The sequence below is a fragment of the Syngnathoides biaculeatus genome, chromosome 17 (genome assembly GCF_019802595.1).
Source record: "Syngnathoides biaculeatus isolate LvHL_M chromosome 17, ASM1980259v1, whole genome shotgun sequence".
NCBI classification, from domain to species: domain Eukaryota; kingdom Metazoa; phylum Chordata; class Actinopteri; order Syngnathiformes; family Syngnathidae; genus Syngnathoides; species Syngnathoides biaculeatus.
This window is the reverse complement of record NC_084656.1, coordinates 16,527,403-16,547,337: the sequence shown is the minus strand read 5'-3', so window position 1 is coordinate 16,547,337 and position 19,935 is coordinate 16,527,403. Positions and strand designations below refer to the sequence as shown.

Below are 19,935 nucleotides of genomic sequence, written 5' to 3'. Positions count from 1 at the left end.
AAATGAGCCTTCTAACTAACACAAATGCATCATTCTGCAAAATGTTCCAGTGGGAAGTTGAATTATTCCTTGCAGCACCATAAAAATTGCCTAAATCCTGTAATCTTATGTCATTCCCCATAATCCTGGAAGTAGGATTCTAGTAATTATTACTAACTAACTAACTAAATAAATAAATAACTGATGGGCTAACAAACAATGATGCTTTTTGACTTTCCTTCGAGAGATTTATTTCATGTCACCATAGACCCAGAATTAAAAATCAGGTCCAGTCCCGTCATCTTGCATCAAAGTCTGTTACAAGTAGATTTAAATGTAAATTTTACTGTGCATTTTTAGCATTTGGCTATATTAAAGGGCAGCACGGTGGGGCAGCTGGAAAGCGTTGTAAATAAAAGTAGCCTCACATTCCCTACAAATGAATTTTAGGTTCATTTAAACCCAAAATTGTCTCAAGGTGTCAAAGTTAGTTTTTCTTGATTTGGCTTGCGACTCATCCCGGCCGGGGTGCACCCCGCGATTCGTCTAAAGTCAGCTGTGATAGGGTTAATTTAGTTTCTTTTTCCCCCCCCTTTGTTTTGGATATTGAGATGAAAATAATTGAACTCGGCGACACAATGGATCAGCTGGAAAGTGTTGGCCTCACAGTTCTGAGGTCCCAGGTTCAATCCCGGCCCCGCCTGTGCGGAATTTACATGTTCTCCCCGTGCCTGGGTGGGTTTTCTCTGGGCAGTCCGGTTTCCTCCCACATCCCAAAAACATGCAACATGAATTGGACCCTCTAAATTGCCCGTAGGTGTGATTGTGAGTGCGACTGTTGTTTGTCTCTATGTGCCCAGCAATTGGCTGGCAACCAGTTCAAGGTGTCCCCGACTTGTGCCCGTTGATAGCTGGGATGGGCTCCAGCACTCCCTGCGACCCTTGTGAGGATAAGCGGCTAAGAAAATGGATGGATGGATGCTTATAGGCGGTTTGTATCTGTCGCGTGCTAACTCCAGGCTGATTAACTTTTGTTGTGTATAATGATGGTCCCAGCGTCCTTGGTCACATTCATCTTTAAAAATCTTCAACCTCACATAATAATGGATCTGAGGGCCTCTTACATTATAACGCACATTAAATTAAATACCAGAGGGCCACTATTAGTGACATTTGTAGATAACCAGATTTTCTTATTTAAATGGCTGACCCTTAAACGTCTTATTGTGTCGCAAAGTCTCCCAGCGGCTGTTTGCGTTTACCTTTCACGAGCTGGAAAACTAGCTGCTAACTACTTTGTCATCAATTTTCCCTAATTAGTTGCGTTTATGAAGTCAACGCCAGCCAGTTTCCCCCATCTGACACGTTTCATTTTATTCAAACAGAAAAACATCTCCTATAACATGCTGGGGCATTTACAGTAATACACGGAAAACATTCACAAAACATGCTGCGGTGGCTACGGCGAGGACACACTGGAAGGAAAATCTGCTCTAATCTCAAAGTAAACATGTACGAAGAGTTTGTTCCCTGCTCTATTTCAACACAAACAAACATTTATTGACACAGTATCGCGTATAAACTGTATGGATTTCTGCTGTTTGCTTAGCAGAAATGCCAAAATGATGCCAAAGTCAGGGAGGTGAGTTTGTTTACCGCCAAGTGCTTGTGAGCCTCAGTAGGTGGGTTTGTGCCCTCTGACAAGACCAACAAGGAGTCAGCAAAATGGCGCTGGCGCTGCTGTTTGTTTATCTGATATTATTTGGACGGTTATCTTATTTTTGTTACACTTCCCAAAAGATATACAAATATTTTGGCTATCATCTATGTACAATTTGCTTCTGCACAGCATTTTATGGAATTGGACCATAGCAACGTCCAATGTTGTGTTTCGGTCAAAGCCAGGTTGACCTTTTTGGTTATACACTACACCACATTTGCGAGATCCTGACATTCTGCCAAGTTTATCTACGTCACTCGCGTAGATCTCCGCCTACCTCTTCGCTCCCGAGCCAGCGCTATCAAATGACAGACATGGGTCCTTTCACAAGTGGTTGGGTCATCTACATGGAGGGAACCAATCAGAGGAAAGGAGGCGGTCTTAGCTATATATGGACAAAGCAGATACAAAACTGGGTCAAACAGAAGTAGCTGTCAGCCAGGCCTTTTCTGGGCACCGAGATGTTTTTTTTATTTTTAAGTGGAATTGAATCCATTTTAGAGACACTACAGAGGTCTAAATAGCCGCAATATGGGACCTTTAAATGTCTGTACGGACTCACACTTCCCATGTGTTTGAATGTGATTGGTTCATTCTTGAGTACAGACAAATACCAAGTTATAAATCTGTGCACACTTGTGCAACCACATTACCGTAATTCCCGGCCTCCAGAGCACACCTGGTTATCAGCCTCACCTTAGTACATTTGTAAAGGAAATACCATTTGGTACATACATACGCCGCAGCTGTGTAAAAGCCGAAGGTGCCCACATTGAAACCCACATTGAAACACGAGATATTTACAAAGAAAGATGGTACACTGAGAGTTGAACGCTAACGCTAGCTCCGCGCTAATGCTAACGCTAGCGCTGCGCTAACGCTAGTGCCGCGCCAACAGGGCCGGTTAAAAAAACATACCAGTCTGAAGAGTGTGACAGTCTGAGCGCTCCCATTGCTGCAACCTCTTCTTCAGGTTAATGCACATGCACGGAGAATTTTTCTTTTTCTACATCCGTGCCAGTCTGAAAGTTCCCCATCCATGCTTCTTCCGGGTGTTCATTTTGGCTCCGCGTGCTTTTCGCTATGGGCGCCTCACAAAGCCGAACACAGCGAATGAAAGAATACAGAAACAAATGCGAGCGTTCAGCACGAGGGAGCGCTCAGACTGTCACACCGGAAAAAAATAACTGAGACACGGCAGTAACACGCTAGCGCAGCGCTAACAGGGCCGGACCGGTAAAAGTCACTTCCTTGGCACATATATTCCACCGGTCTCACTTTTACCTTTTCCGCTCGAGTGCCCTCCTGCGGCCGTTTAGAAAAAACGCACAAATTAGTTGCATCACCGCATAAACCGCAGGGTTGAAAGCGTGTGAACAAAGTTGCGGCTTATAGGCTGAAAATTACAGAAGTTAATTTTTACAAATTTGTACCACTCCTCTCAAAAATAAGTTGTACAGGTCACATTCATAGTGGGAAACCTTTTTTAATATGTCTTGGTCAGTTTGTTTTTTTTTGCCCCCCAAAAACTAGCATTTTGAACAAGGGTGTGTAGACTTTTTGTATCGACTATATTTGTATTCACTCTCAGTTGCATTGTTTAATTTGAGCGCTTCGGTGGCTATCTACAAGTGTTTTAGGGAGGAAAAAGATTATAAAAAGAGGAACTTAGTGTTGTGTATCCTGAGTGATGGGCAGATAATGTCAGGAAGTGGCCGACATCTAATATGGGAATGTTTGGTCAACAGAGGAGAAGAAATCAAGCACCGTCATCATGTGACACGATACCAGCGCCTCGAAGCAATCTCCGAGGGCGCCGTCGAAATTCAAACACGGAGCACTTACTAACACGTACCCACCCGTTCTAATTACCCCAACCGAGATGTAAAACTGCGCATAAATGCGCACGTGCACAAACAAGCACGCCCACCCAGACACAAACAATAATAAACACGCGCACGCAATTACGGACGCAGTGGACAAACGGGGCCTGTGCTGTAATTCGAGATGGAAAGTTTACACTTCCTGCCATCAAAGCGCAATTAAATGATTACTTGAGGATGGAAAACAAATATAACAAGTAATCCTTCTGATCTGTGGGACATAAAAGCTGAATACACAGTATCAGTACTTTTTTTTTAAAAAAACAGAATCAAATGATTACAGTGAAGAAAATAAGTATTTGAACACGCTGCTATATTGCAAGTTCTCCCACTTAGAAATCATGGAGGGGTCTGAAATTTTCATCGTAGGTGCATGTCCACTGTGAGAGAGAGAGAATCTAAAGAGAAGAATCCAGAAATCACAATGTATGATTTTTTTTCATGATTTATTTGTGTGTTACAGGTGCAAATAGATATTTGAACACCTGTCTATCAGCTAGAATTCTGACCCTCAAAGACCTGCTAGTCCGCCTTTAAAAGTCCACCTCCACTCCATGTATTATCGTGAATCCGATTAGATCAGATCGTTAGCTGCAAAAAGACACTTGTCCACCCCATACAATCAGTAAGATTCAAACTTGTAACATGGCCAAGACCAAAGAGCTGTCCAAAGACACCAGAGACCAAGTTGTACAACTCCACACGGCTGAAAAGAGCTACGGAGCCCCATGCAAGATATCACCTCGTGCGGTCTCAATGATCCTCAGAAAGGTGAGGAATCAGGCCAGGACTACAGGATTTGGTCAATGACCTGAAAAGAGCTGGGACCACTGTTTCCAAGGTGACTGTTGGTAGTACACAAAGACGTCATGGTTTGAAGTCACACATGTCACGGAAGGCTCCCAGCTTAAACCAGCACGTGTCAAGGCCCATCTGAAGTTTTTGTATGATACAAGGGAGTCATGGGAGAAAGTTTTTTGATCAGATGAGACCAAAATTTAACTTTTTGGTCATAATTCCAGGAACCGTGTTTGGATGAAGACGAATGATGAGTTTCATACCAAGAACACCATCCCTACTGTGAAGCATGGGGGTGGGAGCATCATGCTTTGGGGTTTTTCTGCACATGGGACAGGACGACTGCACTGTATTAAGGAGAGGATGACCGCAACCATGTATTGTGAGATTTTGGGGAACAACTTCTTTCCCTCAGTCAAAGCAGTGAACATAGGTCGTGGCTGGGTCCTTCAACATGACAATGACCCGAAGCACACAGCCAGGAAAACCAAGGAGTGGCTCCGTAAGAAGCATATCAAGGTTCCGGCGTGGCCTCGCCAGTCTCCGGACCTAAATCCAATCGAAAATCTTTGGAGGGAGCCTAAACTCCGTGTTTCTCAGCGACAGCCCAAAAACCTGTCTGATGTAGAGAAGATCTGCGTGGAGGAGTGGGCTAAAATCCCTCTTACAGTGTGTGCAAACCTGGTGAACAACTACTTTTTAGATTATCTCTCTCACGGTGGATTTGCACCTACGATGAAAATTTCAGACCCCTCCATGATTTCTACGTGGGAGAATTGCAATATAGCAGGGTGTTCAAATACTTATTTTCTTCACTGTCTGACAAGTTTTTCCATACCAGATGCAGGCCCTAATCACACCACACATCGAAATTTCTGTTGTGCTGGCGAGTCAAAGTACACACAGCTTCAGGAATACAGTATCTTCCATCTATCTATGATCTGAGCCGCTTATCCTCACAAGGGTCGCGGGAGTGCTGGATCACGTCCCAGCCATCTACGGGCAGTATCTTATTTTGCTCAATTCTGTGGAAAAAAAAAAAAAGCAAATAAATGCCGCACGGAAAGTGGGACGTCTTTATTGAAATCGAGTCAAAGATGACACGGCAACAAAAGAAAGCGGTGAAGCGTCACGTAGTATCTCATCCGTTTAGGGTCCACTTGAAATTCCTGAATAAGAAGCGCACAAAGCAAATTAACCCGCAAACCAAAGCTGTTTTGGTTTTTGGATAAATAGCTTCCCCAAATGCTCAACATGTCAAGGAAATATTTGTCGTGGATTGTTTTTTGACAGGCTTTCGTTTTCAAATGAGCATTAACCTGACGTGCGGTTTTAACTATATAAATGTCCTCATGTCTGCTTGGACCGCTCCATACTGGCCGTGTTTGTTGCCGGTCTGGTTTAAATCCAGCTTCTTCAGCACTTAGCAGTAATGAGCCAAACCCCGCTGGACTTGAGCCGAGGGGACCCCGAGCCAAAGTTGTCCGCAAGCCACCGGCGCGGCGGTTTAACAGTTTCTGCTCCCTCGCTCAAACTCACCTGTTTGTATTTATTTCATAGTTTTGGGGTTTTTTTTGTTTTGATGGTGGCAGCAATTGCTTTGTGATTTGCATACAGTATGTGAACAAAAAAAACTGAAAATATTGTCTCCTTGGGTTTATTTGTAGTGATATAGTTTGCAGTGTTCTTTAATAATTTTGAGTCAAATTAATCATTTATAATAATTGGGAAAAAAAATCAACATTGGAACAATCATTGCATGAGTTAAAATTCAGTATTTTTTTTCTGTATTTTTCGTTTTTTTTATTATTATGGTTACCATTTGCAGTGGTCCAGCATCACTGAGACATTTTCTTTCATGCTACTCAAAAGGGTCAAATATTACAAACCGTACACATTTTCAATATAATTACATATTTTTGGGTCATCAGTCAAGCCAGGTTTCCTGCTCCAGCTCTCATTGCATTTTGCAGATGTACCTGATGTTACGTCGGGTGAGTGTATGTAAATATGTTTACAACCCGCGATGGTATTTGAACTAAACTGACCATAAACCTCGTATGTGTTTAGCGCACATTTTTGGTGGTTTTTGTGGAATTTCACATGGGAGCACCACACAGGGGGCGTTTGTTGCATCCCCAACAGATGTTTGGACCAGACAGAGAAATGTTTGCACAGTGTTGTGTAGCTTCAAGAGTCAAACCGACTGTTGCCTCAAGCGTCAACGGGAATCCATTCCACCTAAGAGACATTGTTTGACCCTAAATGTTCTCATTTTTTGAGGGTCAGACTATTCCCATTGGTATTAAATAACCTTGTTAGACTGACAGATATTGGTGGCTACACAACTGGTCATGTAACACTTGTGTGGTACCTGCAAAGTTATGCATGTTGCCAAAAAAAATTTGACCTGTCATAGAGTGGCCAACATCTTTTTGTGATCACGTTTGCTCTAGTTGGTCCTGATCCTAATGTGCGAAGGTTATGGAAGTCAATATGTGCCACCAGGATTTGAATTTGAAATGTAAAGTGATCACATTTTCAATAGTTGTATTTCAGTGTAAATTTTCAATGTTAACAATTCAAATGGCGACAATTCGCTGTCTGAAATTCACCGTCTGTGCCACCAGGCAAGGTTACTTCAGGTCAGAACCAAACAGCCAGCCAATCCAGTTACACTTTCTTACGATGTGACGTCACGTTTTCATGGCGAGAGTTACAAAAAGCTGTATACGTCAAAATCATGTTTTGTGGTGAAAAAACGGATGGGTCCATACCAGCTGCCGTTTTTTTCCATTAATAACATACTGAAAATCATCCATTTCATGACAGTGGACCTTTAAATTGAGTTTCAGGTGACCCAAATGAGATATACATATATATGACAGAAAAAAAAAAGAAATATCCATATCATTTACTCTATGGAATCGATCTCTATTGTTGTGTCTGTCTAGCTTTTGATGGGGGGGGGTAGTCTTAAATTCAAAAGGGCCCACTTTGACGGCCTTGTGGAACACTTTTATAGCGTGTTCCGATCCCACTCACGCAGCTTTGACACGATTTTGGCAATCTTGCGGCAACATCGGTGAGTTGGAGACATTTTGTTCACGCGAAAAAAAAAAAAAAAAAATCCAACATTTTTGGGTGTTTTTGTTAGTATGCGGTTGAGAGGTTGCGGTCGGGGGCGGAAAGCTGTGCATCAACAACCGCCACTCTGTGTTTTTTTGTCTATGGTGCAAGTCGATGGAACATGCTTGTACGCATGTTGCAGCGACGTGTTTTAGTCGTGTGTGTCTGTGTGTGTGTTTGTGCGTGTGTGTATTTGATTAGGCTTGGTTTGACAGTGGGCGCTTCAGTTTCAAGAGTGGGCCAGCGGTTTCTGGAGTCTGGCTCTGTGCCGCGATTATTGCTGCCTCTCTATCTGTTCCGCAAAGCCAAAGGTTTCACATTTATTTTGGGGACTGCCGTTTGTGTTTGTGCTATTATGAAAAAATGTCGCCCTTGCAATGTTATCCCAATCAACAAAAAGCAGGCGAAAATAATACAGCAAAGCAAACTTTATTTGCGTAGCGCATTTCATACAGGAGGTAACACTGCTTTACATGATTCACAGGCATCATGACACTCGTTTTATGATTTGAACAAATTTAAAAGGCACATATGTCCCTTTTTATAGTGTCTTAATATGTAGCTGGTGACAGTTTTTCACTAGTTTTAGCCAGTACAATCTAAATAACTATCATTTGTGAAATTTACAGCTTGAAATACATTTTTCTTCCAAAAATTGAAACCCAAATCCATCATTATTGACCTTTTCATTTCCATCCGTTAACTTGGGAGTACAGTATTTTGAAAATCACAATCATGATGTTGGCTTGCATTTTCACGTACCAGTGATACGGGGGCGGGCCAAAATGCAGGACTTCCAGACAACGGCATAGTGTTTGGAGTGGTTTTATTCCAGAAACTGGGTCATACATGGTGTAGCAGAGCAACAAGACTGAGTCACAAAATCATAACTAAAGGCAGGATTCAGAAACCTGAAACGAGGTCTGATGATTATGACAAACTAAGACTTTGCATGTGGCATCATTTCATGATACGACGCTTTGTTACTGCCTCGCCAAAGTAGAGATTGTAATTAATTAACTCGTGGAGGCTCTTCCACCCTGAGGCTCTGCTGCAGAGACGTTTTATAATCATCTCTGCCACCTCAGCGGACACAGATCAGAAAAGCCCGCCTCTGAGTCCCCAAACTTTGCTTTAAAGCGGGGGTGTCAAACTCGTTTTTGTCACGGGCCACATTGGAATTCCGCTTTCCCTTATCGGGCCGTTATGACTGTGAAACCCTAAAAATCCTTGACCACCTCATCATAATTTTAAATTTTGGTACAGATTTGGACAAAAATCACGGAAGTTCACACACGATTTAGCTTCACGGACTGCAAAAAAATCATTCAGCGGGGCAGATCTGGCCCCCAGACCTTGAGTTTGACTCCTGTGTTTTAAAGTATTCCCTATTCCCACGACCACAACATCCAGAAAGCAAACATGGCAGAGCAGAATCTCCTCGAAGTAGTTTGGCATTTTTTTTTCTCTTCACCGAGCTCACCCCACACGGCTCCAAGTTACTGCCGTGCTGACCGCCAAAGCCGCAATCCGCTCGGACTCCCAGTACTTGATCGGCACCCCTGGAGCACGGTCCAAAAATGCTAGGACTAGGACTCCTTTTTCAGCCTGACCGCAACCCTCACCGCCGATGTCCGGCAAAGGTTTTTGGTGGTTACTGCTGAGTCGTTCTTTAGGTGCATAGAGACACAAACAACAATCAAGACCGGGCTCGACACCAGAGGCAGACATGGAAGGTGGCTATCATTTCACTCAGTGGCGTGAGCACCAACTTGGGTGGCAGTAAACACGCCTGCGCCCGCTTGGCATCTCTCACCGGGGGCGGTTTCAGGCCCAGATAAACCCCAAGCCGCTAGAACCTCTCGACCTCGCACACCAGCTCATGCTCGTTCTCTTCCAGAGAAGTGCTGTTCTAGTTCCCTCGAATCAAAAGTTGAACAAATTTGCCTCCAACCAGCCTACTTGAACAGATTGTTAACTTGGAAGTCCACAGCACTGTAATTCAGACAAGGTTTGGGTAAGGACTAGATCATTTTCTCATTTGTCATTTTTGTCTTTGATCAATTTTGGTTTGGCCGAGGTTCCAGGCGGCGGAGGCCGTTAGCACCGGACGGCAAAGCTAGGCTAAAGGCCTCCGCCGCCACCAAAGGCGGGTCACGAGCCAAGGTTCCAGGCGGCGGAGGCCGTTAGCACCGGACGGCAAAGCTAGGCTAAAGGCCTCCGCCGCCACCGAAGGCGGGTCACGAGCTCCGGCGGCGGCCGCTAGCCAAGGTTCCAGGCGGCGGATGCCGTTAGCCCCGGACCCCGAGGCTTGGCTAAAGGCCTCCGCCGCCTGAAGGCTCTGCATGCGGCCACCGCCGGAGCTCGCTCACTGGCGGTGTGCAGTTGTGTATGGGTCAGTGAAAACAACCCATTGGTGAGATAAAAAGGGCATCATTGTGAAACCATATGGAGACATGATCATTCATGAAATTAAAAAAAAAATAAATCAATCAATCGTGAGGTTATCTTGATATAGCAATGATGCATTTAGACGCGTTTGTTCTCAGTGAGCCACACGCACGGCAGTTCTCCTTTGGCGAAAACCGAAGGCTGCCGACAGCTGTTGCGGCCGTCGCATTCCGGACCCAAGCGCGCTGCGTCTCGCCCCTCTGATGTGGAATAATAGACATCGGGACATACAGTAAATCAATGAGGAGTGAGCATCTGCGGTTGATCGCCAACTCGATGACAGGTGGCACCCTCGCATTTGCGCGTTTAACCGTTATTTTCATCCAGAATCTTCACACCGTGGTGAAACTATAGCATGAATGGAGACCTCAGTGCTATATCAGGAGACCGCAGCATGAGCCGAGCCATAACTATTAGTATCCCTGTCATTAACTTGTCCGTCCTCGGTTGTTTAGTCCAAGACGTCAGAAGAGTGTTCTCTCTGGCCAAAAAGTGGCTTGCTCAACATTTTTGGGGTGTGTGTGACTAACAATCAAAGTCATTAAAAAAAACATAAAAAAACGGCGCAAACCATCACGCCAGAAATGTATATGATACACAGTGCAACGTTAAACGATGGACGAGTGAAAGTGGTGTCTTGAACAGAAGGATAGTGGTGTGGTGGTGCTTTGGGGGATTGACATTTCAATCAACACAATCCCCAATACACACACACACAGACACACACACACAAACCTCCAAGCCATTTGGGTTGAGACTGATTCCCTGTGACAGCCTAAATATTTTGGCTGCGTCAGGGCACCAAGGTAAATGCACCCCACGAGAATGTTTTTACAGGGTGAGGGACCCGGGGGGGGTGGAGTGGGTAGGGGGGAGAGAGAGAGAATGAAGTTTTGGATGGAGGTAAAGAGACGGTAACAGAGAAAAGCCAAAAGGGATGACTGGACTCTTAAGTTCTTATTAAATGCGGTTTGTATATTTGACTGAGGGCTCAGGGGTCAAAATGTTCCCGTTCATTGAAGACAAGCAAAGAAAACGAACGTGGCTGACACTCGTGTTCAAATTCTATGAGCGAGTGACGCTTCTGCACTCGTGGCATTTGCATTTATTTCAATGAGGAACGGTAATTTGAAGTACGGGCGGTTTTATTTAAGAGTACCGTCACGGATCGAGTTCGGATCGAGTTAAGTTCACATTTCAGGGCACCACTGTATAGCGTTTTTCATGTAACAGCTTTTAATTTCATATATTGTTGAATAAATATTTCCAAATGGATACCTTGAGAATGAGAAAATAGTTTTACCCATTCCTATCTTATCGGTTATGTGTAGCTATCAAGCACAGTACAGTCATCTTTTTTTTTTTTTTTCATCAATTATTATTATTTTTAGGAATTACAACTTACAATCGCAATAGTGTGAAATATTGTCAATGTGCGTTTCAGGTAGCGTTACAGAATTTCTTTGTGAACGAAAACTACACACAGTGGCCACAGATTGACAACAGTGACACAAAAGTAAACAAAGATTAGCTGATGCATTAGGAGCGTTTAGCGATTTTAAAAAGCCACACCCAGAAATGCGGGAGATTTATTGACATTTGAACTGAAAATACACACCACCAATTTTTTTTTTTTTATGTTGCTGATACTGGGCTCATGGAGCAAAAAGTTGAAACGCTGATTACATGAATAATATCATTCGTAATGGAGGTAAAGTATATTCACACTTAGGGCACACTTAGCATTTACATTATCCAGACATTTGTAATATTTGTTGCATTCTTTTGACCTCACCCAAAACTGGTTAAAGAAAATGTTAATACTACTACTACTACTACTAATAACAATAATATTGATTTTTTTATTTTAACTAACACACTAAAATATCTAAAATAAAGACAAACATTCTCAGAATGTATTACTTTATTACGTAGCCCCTAAAGGGACATTGAAAAAAAAAAAAACCCAAAACAAACTGTTTTCTCATTACAATGAGTAAGTGACTCATTACAATGAGAAAGTGTCGAAAAATGGCTACCTATGGGTCGTAGCTTATTTACCTGCTAGCGGAAGCTTCCTGCATTCAGGTAGCCTCTGAACTACAACTTGCTTAGAGCACGTCAGCTGAGAGAATGGCAACAGAAGAAGACTTGGTCTCTTTCCTCAAAACAAGGAATGTACCTGACAGTGTCATCGATCAACTCAAAGAAGATAAAGTGAGTATAACTGTAAGCTTTTATCACACAAATATAACAATATAGGCTTCCTTTCCGCTTGCTTAAAATGACTGACATTTGTAACCCATGTCATTCTTAACTTACTTACTCATTACAATGAGAAACTTACTCATTGCAATGAGAAAGTTTCTCATTACAATGACAAACCAGTTCGTTAGTTTTTTTTTCAATGTCCCTTTAGTGGCTCCGTACCTTACAGATTCAACATCATTGAAATCACATGAGCTCATTTATGAAATTGATTTTGTAGAGCAACTATTAGTATACATTGTAGCCGCATTACAACCATGCAATGATTAATATATTTCATTTTTCAGCCTTACAAGTGTACTTTCTCCATTCAATCATTTGCAAGTTCCGCCATCCCCACCCCTTCGGTGGAAAGTTAATAAAAGCTAAAAAAAACAAACCAAAAAAAAAAAACAAAGGTCCACCTTTGGCTCAGCGGGGGCAGCAATAATCCACAATGTTGAAGCATTTAAAAAGAAACACAGCGGAACATATATGTACGCGTGGAGCAAAGAGCTCGCCTCACGCGAGTGTACGCACGCTTGCGCACGCAAATACACACACGCACACTCGCGCACGCACGGGCGAGGAGGTCATTAGTGACCCGAGGAATGCAGGGGTCACATCTTTAAGAGAGCTGGCTGATAGAGGGGATGTTTAGGATCAAAGCGTAGAGGATGGGAGCGAGGGAGAGATGGATGGAAAGAAGCGAGTGAGGAGAGGGAACGTGCTCCATCAAAGGGGGCTGAGGAGGGGAGGAACCAAATCGCTGTGTGAACGTGTTAGCGAGAGTAGAGGGGGAGGCGAGGATGCCAGGACGTGGCGAAATTGTGGAAACAGTAGAGCTAACTTAAACAGACAAGCGCGCGTGTGTGTGTGTGTGTGTGTGTGTGTGTGTGTGTGTGTGTGTGTGTGTGAGTGTGTTTATTTGCGGGCCAGCGTTTAAAAGCCGGGGGTTTCGGCGAGGAAGCCAAAGCTCGCTTGCGCCGCGGCGATAGATTTATGCGTGCGAATTGCGCAGCGCCAGTTAAAAAGCTGCTGAGCGAAACTTGGAGCGTCGTAGCCATTAGCTTCCCTCGACACAGGCATCCGTCTGCAAACCATAATAAATGAGGAGCTACAACTCACGGTAGACCACATCTCCGCCCGCGACATCATCAGTGTGGAAACTGCAGACATGAGTATGATTGATAAACTTCTCGGGAACTAAAACTCGCCCGCGGGCTGGTTGGGATACAGCTACGCGACGGTTGGCTAAATGATTCAAAAGAGAGGAATACTGTGACTTTGACTTCTTGTAAAAATGATGAATTGTTGCATACTTATCTTATCTTTGGTTTGTGTTACTCTGATTCTGATAAGATTAGAATCAGAAGGAAATCGAGTGGTGTGAAACCGCCTTCGTTTGTATTGGGAAATGGCCAAAGCACATTATGTTTTTGTGTTTGTCTTTTTAACCATTTAAAGGCCACATGTCCCACTGGAATGTTAATAAAGCCATTGTCAGACAAACACTGGCCGGTCTTATTATAATGCAATTCCAAACCTATCTTCATAACAAAGACTTTCGTTTGCCTGAGGCTTTACCATAAAAAGAATCTCTATTATTCTGCTTACCTCGGATTTATTATTACCAGCGGTGCAATATATTTTGTACTGATGTAAACTGATCATGTATTATATATATATAATTGTATGGAAGCCACTATTTTCCTATTTTCAAGCGCAAGGCAGAGCGATAACTAAAAGCTGCCGTCATACTGTGTGTCGTTGTTTTTGACATTCCTTGACTGCGTCATACTTTCAACTGGATTTATCAAGTGTTAATAAAGGAAGACAACAGGGATCCGATCCTCCTCAAGAAACAAATTACGATTGTGTTCTTGCTGAGCATGTACATCTCCAAAGAAAGTCCATAAATACGTTTTTTTAGCCTATCTTTGGACCACTGACTGAAGCCCTCTCAGCAACAGGGCCCAACAACAGTTTTCTTTGGCATTTTCTCTCTTTGAACATGTTTTTTTTTCATGGCTTTGCAAATAAATAGAGCGCATAGAGAAATCCACTGCATTTTCTTATCCGATCTTAGGCCTAATCAGTTGGCAAGTAATGGCATGAGCCAGGTTGGACCACGGCCAAGAGGGGCGTGGCCAGTGTTCTGGGCGGTGACACCTGTCACCGCTCATGGCTGTTTCACATTGGACTGTAATTAGGCTGTGTATTTGAGTTGGAGTTTTTGCCACTGGCATTTGCCAGTTTGTTGTGCGTTGTTCCCTGAGTTTGTGAGTTGCATTCACTGGGAGTAGGAATCTCCACCGTTGAAAATAGTGTAGTTTTGAGCTATCCTCATCACAGTGTTTCTGTGCCACCTCAGCTTGAATAAAACTACACCTAAGCTCATGTCCTCGTCCTGGAGGCCTGCATTTTGGGTCCAGCCCCGCACTGGAGGTTCGTGACAAGTGCGTGCCGATGAAACAGTGCAAAACCAGTTGCAAAAAAAAAAAAAAAAAAAAAAAAACACACTAGCTCAAGATTGCTACCGGGGATTGGTAGCACCCTGGGATTGGCTTGTGCCCACTCCATAGAAAATGAATGGCCGACACTTATACGGAATACAGTGCAAACTTGGTTCTCGACCGCAATCCGTTCCAGAAGGCAGTTCGAGAAGCGATTTGTTCGAAAACCGAATCGATATTTCCCTGCGCGCGTTGTATTATTTCCATTTTTTTTCGCGGTGCGTTCAAATTCACAATAACAACGTGCATAATGGGTCAGCTGGTTGGGGCACGTGCGTTATGTTATTTCTGTTTTTTTTTCGCGGTGCGTTTGAATTCACAATAACAATGTGCATTGCGGGTCAGCTAGTCGGGTCCCGCGTTATTTCCAGGTTTTTTCGCGATGCGTTCAAATTCACAATAACAACGCGTCGTGGGTCAGCTGGTTGGGTCTCACACGTTAAGTTATTTACAGTTTTTCGGCGCCGTGGGAATTCACAACAAAGCACGTCGTGGGTCAGCTGGTTGGGGCGCGCGCCTTATGTTATTTCCGGGTTTGTCACAGGCGTTCAAGTACCGATTTTCGTTCGAAAACAGAAGCAAAAAAATGTCAAAATTTTCGTTTGAAAACCGATTTTTTTGAAGAACGGAGACGTTCGAGAACCGAGTATTCACTGTAGATTTCTGACTAGTGAGTTCCTATTGGAGAGCGTTTGTCATCTATGGCGCAACACCAGCTGGGCACATGGAGCAGTTGGTTAACCTTTGACCTTTTGGTGGGGGATTTCCATCACCGTCTATAGGTGCACCTGACTGGCTGGCAATCAGTCCATGATGTATCCCAACTCTCACCCAAAAGACTTCTGGGATACGTAATAGCTCGCATGTGGTCCTGAAGAGAATAACCGGAGAAAACAGTGCAAAATTTAAAGGATTCTTCCATGCTGTATTTTGTCTAATAGCCAACGTTTGCTGAGGCCTGATCAAAAGTTGAGAGAGGCCATACAGTAGATCTTGATACAAAGATTAAAAGACAGAAGATGGCAAGAATGAATAAAGTTTAACTGAACTTTAGTGTCTCAAAGCTAAGAGAAGGTCTTTACATCCAAATGAATGAACCAAATATGATCATAATTTGACAACTACCATGAAGCTAACCTCTCCTCAAGAACAACTAAATCATAACACTCCAGCGATAGAGTGGCAAGATTGCTTTGTTTGTGTTTTTTTTTCTCATCCGCGGACCACTCCAAATCTCCACGTGGGAATCCCGAGTGCGATAATGTTTGCTGTGCACGCACACTTGCACCCCACTCAATCGCAACAAGAGGGACCATTTCCATGACAATGGACAATTATTGACTTTCATTGGCTCCATTTGCTTTGATATCAGCAAGGGGTGTGTCTGTGTGTGTGTGCATGGGGGCCCGGTTGGACTGGGGAGGGGGGGGGCGGCGGCCGTGGATGAGAAGAAGGAACGGGGGGCACCTGATGAAAGGAGCGGGAGTGGGAAAGTGCACCCGCTGACCCAGAGTGCACCAACACAAGTAAAAGAATCAGCGGCAGAAACAAAGACATCATTCGTTAGAGTTTTCTTTTGGAGTTTGTATCCGTCTTCACTTTCATGTTTGTTTGCTTCCTCCGCATCTGACTCTTTGTCAAAACCTCCCGAGTTTTAGTTGCCATCCTCTTTATCGGGCCAAGACTGAGCCCCCACCTCTTACCGCCTCTCGCCGCCGCCCTCTTTCTCCCTTTATGGCCATAATTTAAGGGGCTGAAAGGCACGGCAAGTGCAGAAAGAGGAGGGGGGGGGGGGAGCGGAGACGCTGCAGATGAGGGCCTTCCTTCACGGACGTGGCACAGATGTGAGGGTGTTTTTTTGTGAAATGAAGTCGGGGAGGGGCGGCGATAGGCTAATTTGCGTGGCATAAAGACGGGAGCCCTTTTCATATGCAGAGCGCCACTTTGATGCGCGGCTGATGAAAGCTGGAGGGAGCGCAAAGAGGAGAGGACAGGGTGACGGAGGGCTTCTTTGTCCCCCGACAAGAAGGCATCTGCTCCGCACTACCCTCTCCCTACGCCGCTATACCGAGGCTCCCACAATTGGGCGGCCGAAAAGTAAAAAACAAAAAAAGTGAAAAGTGTCATCGGAGGACCTTCGAGGCCAAAACATGAACAAAAGAGACGCTTGGGTCGGCCCACTCGGAGTAAGGGTATGCGCAGCGAATTACATAAGCGTTCATTCATATTGTGGACACATCGACTTAATTCCACAGCTGTCAACACACATCTTCACTTTGAAGAACCGTTCCCACCAACCTCACTTTCCTGTTCTTTGTCGCGAGTGCCGCGATGAGATCAGAGACCGCGTGCGAGAGGTGAGCGGCGGTTTGGGCCTTTCTAAGACAGGAGGCCCACACCCGCGGACCTTCAGTGTTTGCCTGTATGCGTTTCCCCGTGGCGCTGATCATAGGCGGCGGGCTCACCGGGGTCCTATGGCCAAACGCTGGCCGATTTCACGCTCGCACAAAAGCAGAATCCAGGCAGCAAAGGAGCTTAGAGGCACTCGCGGGACAAACTGCCTCACTCATCTTAAGGAGTTGTTAAGTAAATCTTCGGGGTTTATGGGAATCGCCGGTTTTACTGTCACTTAAAATGCTGAAGATATTATCAAGCGTATCAAACGGGTTTTCATTCCTGGCTCTTGCCGCATAATTCTCCAGATTTGGCTGACCTCTGATCTATCACACGGGAGGTCATAATGTTTCAGTAGTCTTCATCCCAAAGAACATCAAATAATGTTTTGGGTTTTGAACTGCAAAACTTTGTGTGACTTTTGATGCATGTTTTGCTGGAATTTTTGGTCAAATTCCAAATAATACAACCTCGCTGGATTTCCACACAAGGGCTGTACTGCGTTGAAGTTTATTGAGCTTTTTTATAGGATTTTACAGAATAGATCATGATTTACCACCATAGAACATTACAACTGTTATTATATCAACAGATTTAAAGATGATGTAGCCCGCTGTAGAGCGGCCCCACAAAAATGGGAGTTTTGCAAGTCACATTAATTAACAACGGCAAGCCCAAGTGGTCTTGCTCATGTGGATTAGTTTCTTGTGTTTGTGTAAGAACAGTAAGCTTTATTTTTTCTTATCATGAGTTAGATCTCACATATTCTAAAACTTTGGCGTGGGTGTTCTCTGTTTTTCTTCCTCTCATTTTAGGTCATCTTTGCCCTCAACCAGACTTTACTACAGCAGGAGTCTTTAAGGGCCGGCAGCCTTCAGGTCCCGTACACAACGGAAGACCTCATCAGGCACTACAACTGCGGGGACCTGAACTCCATCATCTTCAACCACGACACCTCACAGGTGAGTGCCATTTCCTTGACAAAGTAAGTTGCTTGTATGTTAGCTATGCGGTCATCCATCTTTGTTGTGAAGTGGAGGAGCATGGGCCAAGAAAGAGGTTTGGTGCCAATCAAGGATCTTTGCTCAGATCTTATCAGCTGCGTTCCCTCTAGTTAATAGGCTAAGAGTCATTTTGACCCTTTCCCCCCACGCAGTGTTGCAATGACACGGCCCTTGACCTTTTTGAGTAACCCTTAACCCCTCTCCCCGACCTTTCCATCCCACCAAACCTCCTCCTTGACCCCCATCTCTTTCTGAAGTCACAATTCAACTCCTCTTTCTGAGCGTAACTTTTTGGAGCGTTTCATCCTCTTTATTTCAGAAACGCTGTCAACTCCGCTACACCCGCCCCTTAAGCGATGTCTTTCACCAATCTCTCGTCAATCGCAGGTCCCAAACTTCAATAACGTAACATTGCCGCCCAGCGAGCAGGTGACTGCCCAGGAAATAGACAGCTACTTCAGACAGGAACTCATCTACAAGAGGAACGAGAGAATGGGGAAAAGGGTGAAAGCCCTGCTGGAAGAGCACACAGACAAGAGCTTCTTCTTTGCCTTTGGAGCAGGTTGGTGTGATTTGTACCGTTAAGTCCTCATATGTGATCGAGAATGACCCAGTTAATAACAGAAACATTCATACGAGAGCTGCCATCGGCTTCATGTCCAAGCAGTCTACACACAAACTACCTGACTTGAGTCGACTAAAGCTTGAATGTCCCTTTGTGCTTTGTTCCTTTCTTCTTTTGCACTTTCATTTTTGCTGACGTCTCAACACCCCCACTCAGACCGAGGGATACTACAGCACTTTGTGCTAACCTAGTGCTCCAGATCAAAGCCCCTGTGTTTAAATATTCTAGATTTCAAAGTACTGAATCGTTTTAAAGTACTGAAAGATGTATAGAGAATGACGTATCACTTAGGCCCGGTGGGTCTGCTGGTAAGGTCCCGGGTTCAATCCCGGACTCGCCTGAGTGGAGTTTGCATGTTCTCCCCCGTGCCTGCGTTGGTTTTCTCTGGGCACTCCAGTTTCCTCCCACATCCCAAAAACACACATTAATTGGACACTGTAAATTGCCCCTAGGTGTGATTGTGAGTGCGGCTGTTTGTCTCGATGTGCCCTGCGATTGGCTGGCGACCAGTTCACTGTGTAGCCTGCCTCCTGTCCGTCGACAGCTGGGATAGGCTCCAGCAATCCCCGCGACCCTCGTGAGGATAAGCTTCAAAGAAAATGGAGGAACAAGCGGACATATCACTTCAATTTTGAAGTCTTGTGTCTTGTGGGTTTTTACAAATATCAAAGTTGTATATAACTAGTGAGCTTATTTTAAATCAAGTGTTTGGGACCAGGGCAAAATGCTGATGTCCATGGTGATGTCCCCTATGTCCAAGGAGTGTTTTGCGACGCCGGAATATGTTTTAATACCCCAACTTCTCTTGGGCTGCTTGTGCTGAAAGCAGTTGTCACGGTCCGACAGGGATTCAGTATTCATTTTTCACAACAGGTGCTGAGAATGACTTTGTCGCACGTCACATTCTGCTTAACTAGTTTTTCATAAAAGACGACAAATACAGTTCTGTGTTATGTTCTTAAACCCAAACAAATCCAATAGTTTGAGTTTTAACTTCTTTTATTTTAAATCTGGCCAACGTTTAATATCTCCTTAAGACTGTTTGTATTCAAGGCAGCTGAGATCTTGAAAAAAATCCTTCCTGGAGACTGGTTCAAACCCGAAAGTGCTCCAATAAAATATAAACTAAGCACCTGACTGATGACCCCCACAGGCTACTATTTGCTTTTACACTTTAATAGATGAATTG

The 19,935-nt window shown here is 44.2% G+C and overlaps 1 protein-coding gene across 2 annotated transcripts in view; it reads left to right on the top strand.

Moving 5' to 3' along the window:
* Positions 1-19,935, top strand: part of trabd2a (TraB domain containing 2A) — an 80,769-nt gene that overhangs the window by 26,613 nt on the left and 34,221 nt on the right. For both annotated transcript variants that reach the window (XM_061802006.1, XM_061802005.1), the window contains exons 3-4: positions 17,933-18,079; positions 18,509-18,683. In XM_061802006.1, the coding sequence (XP_061657990.1) occupies positions 17,933-18,079; positions 18,509-18,683 (322 nt within the window). The remainder of the gene's footprint in view (positions 1-17,932; positions 18,080-18,508; positions 18,684-19,935) is intronic.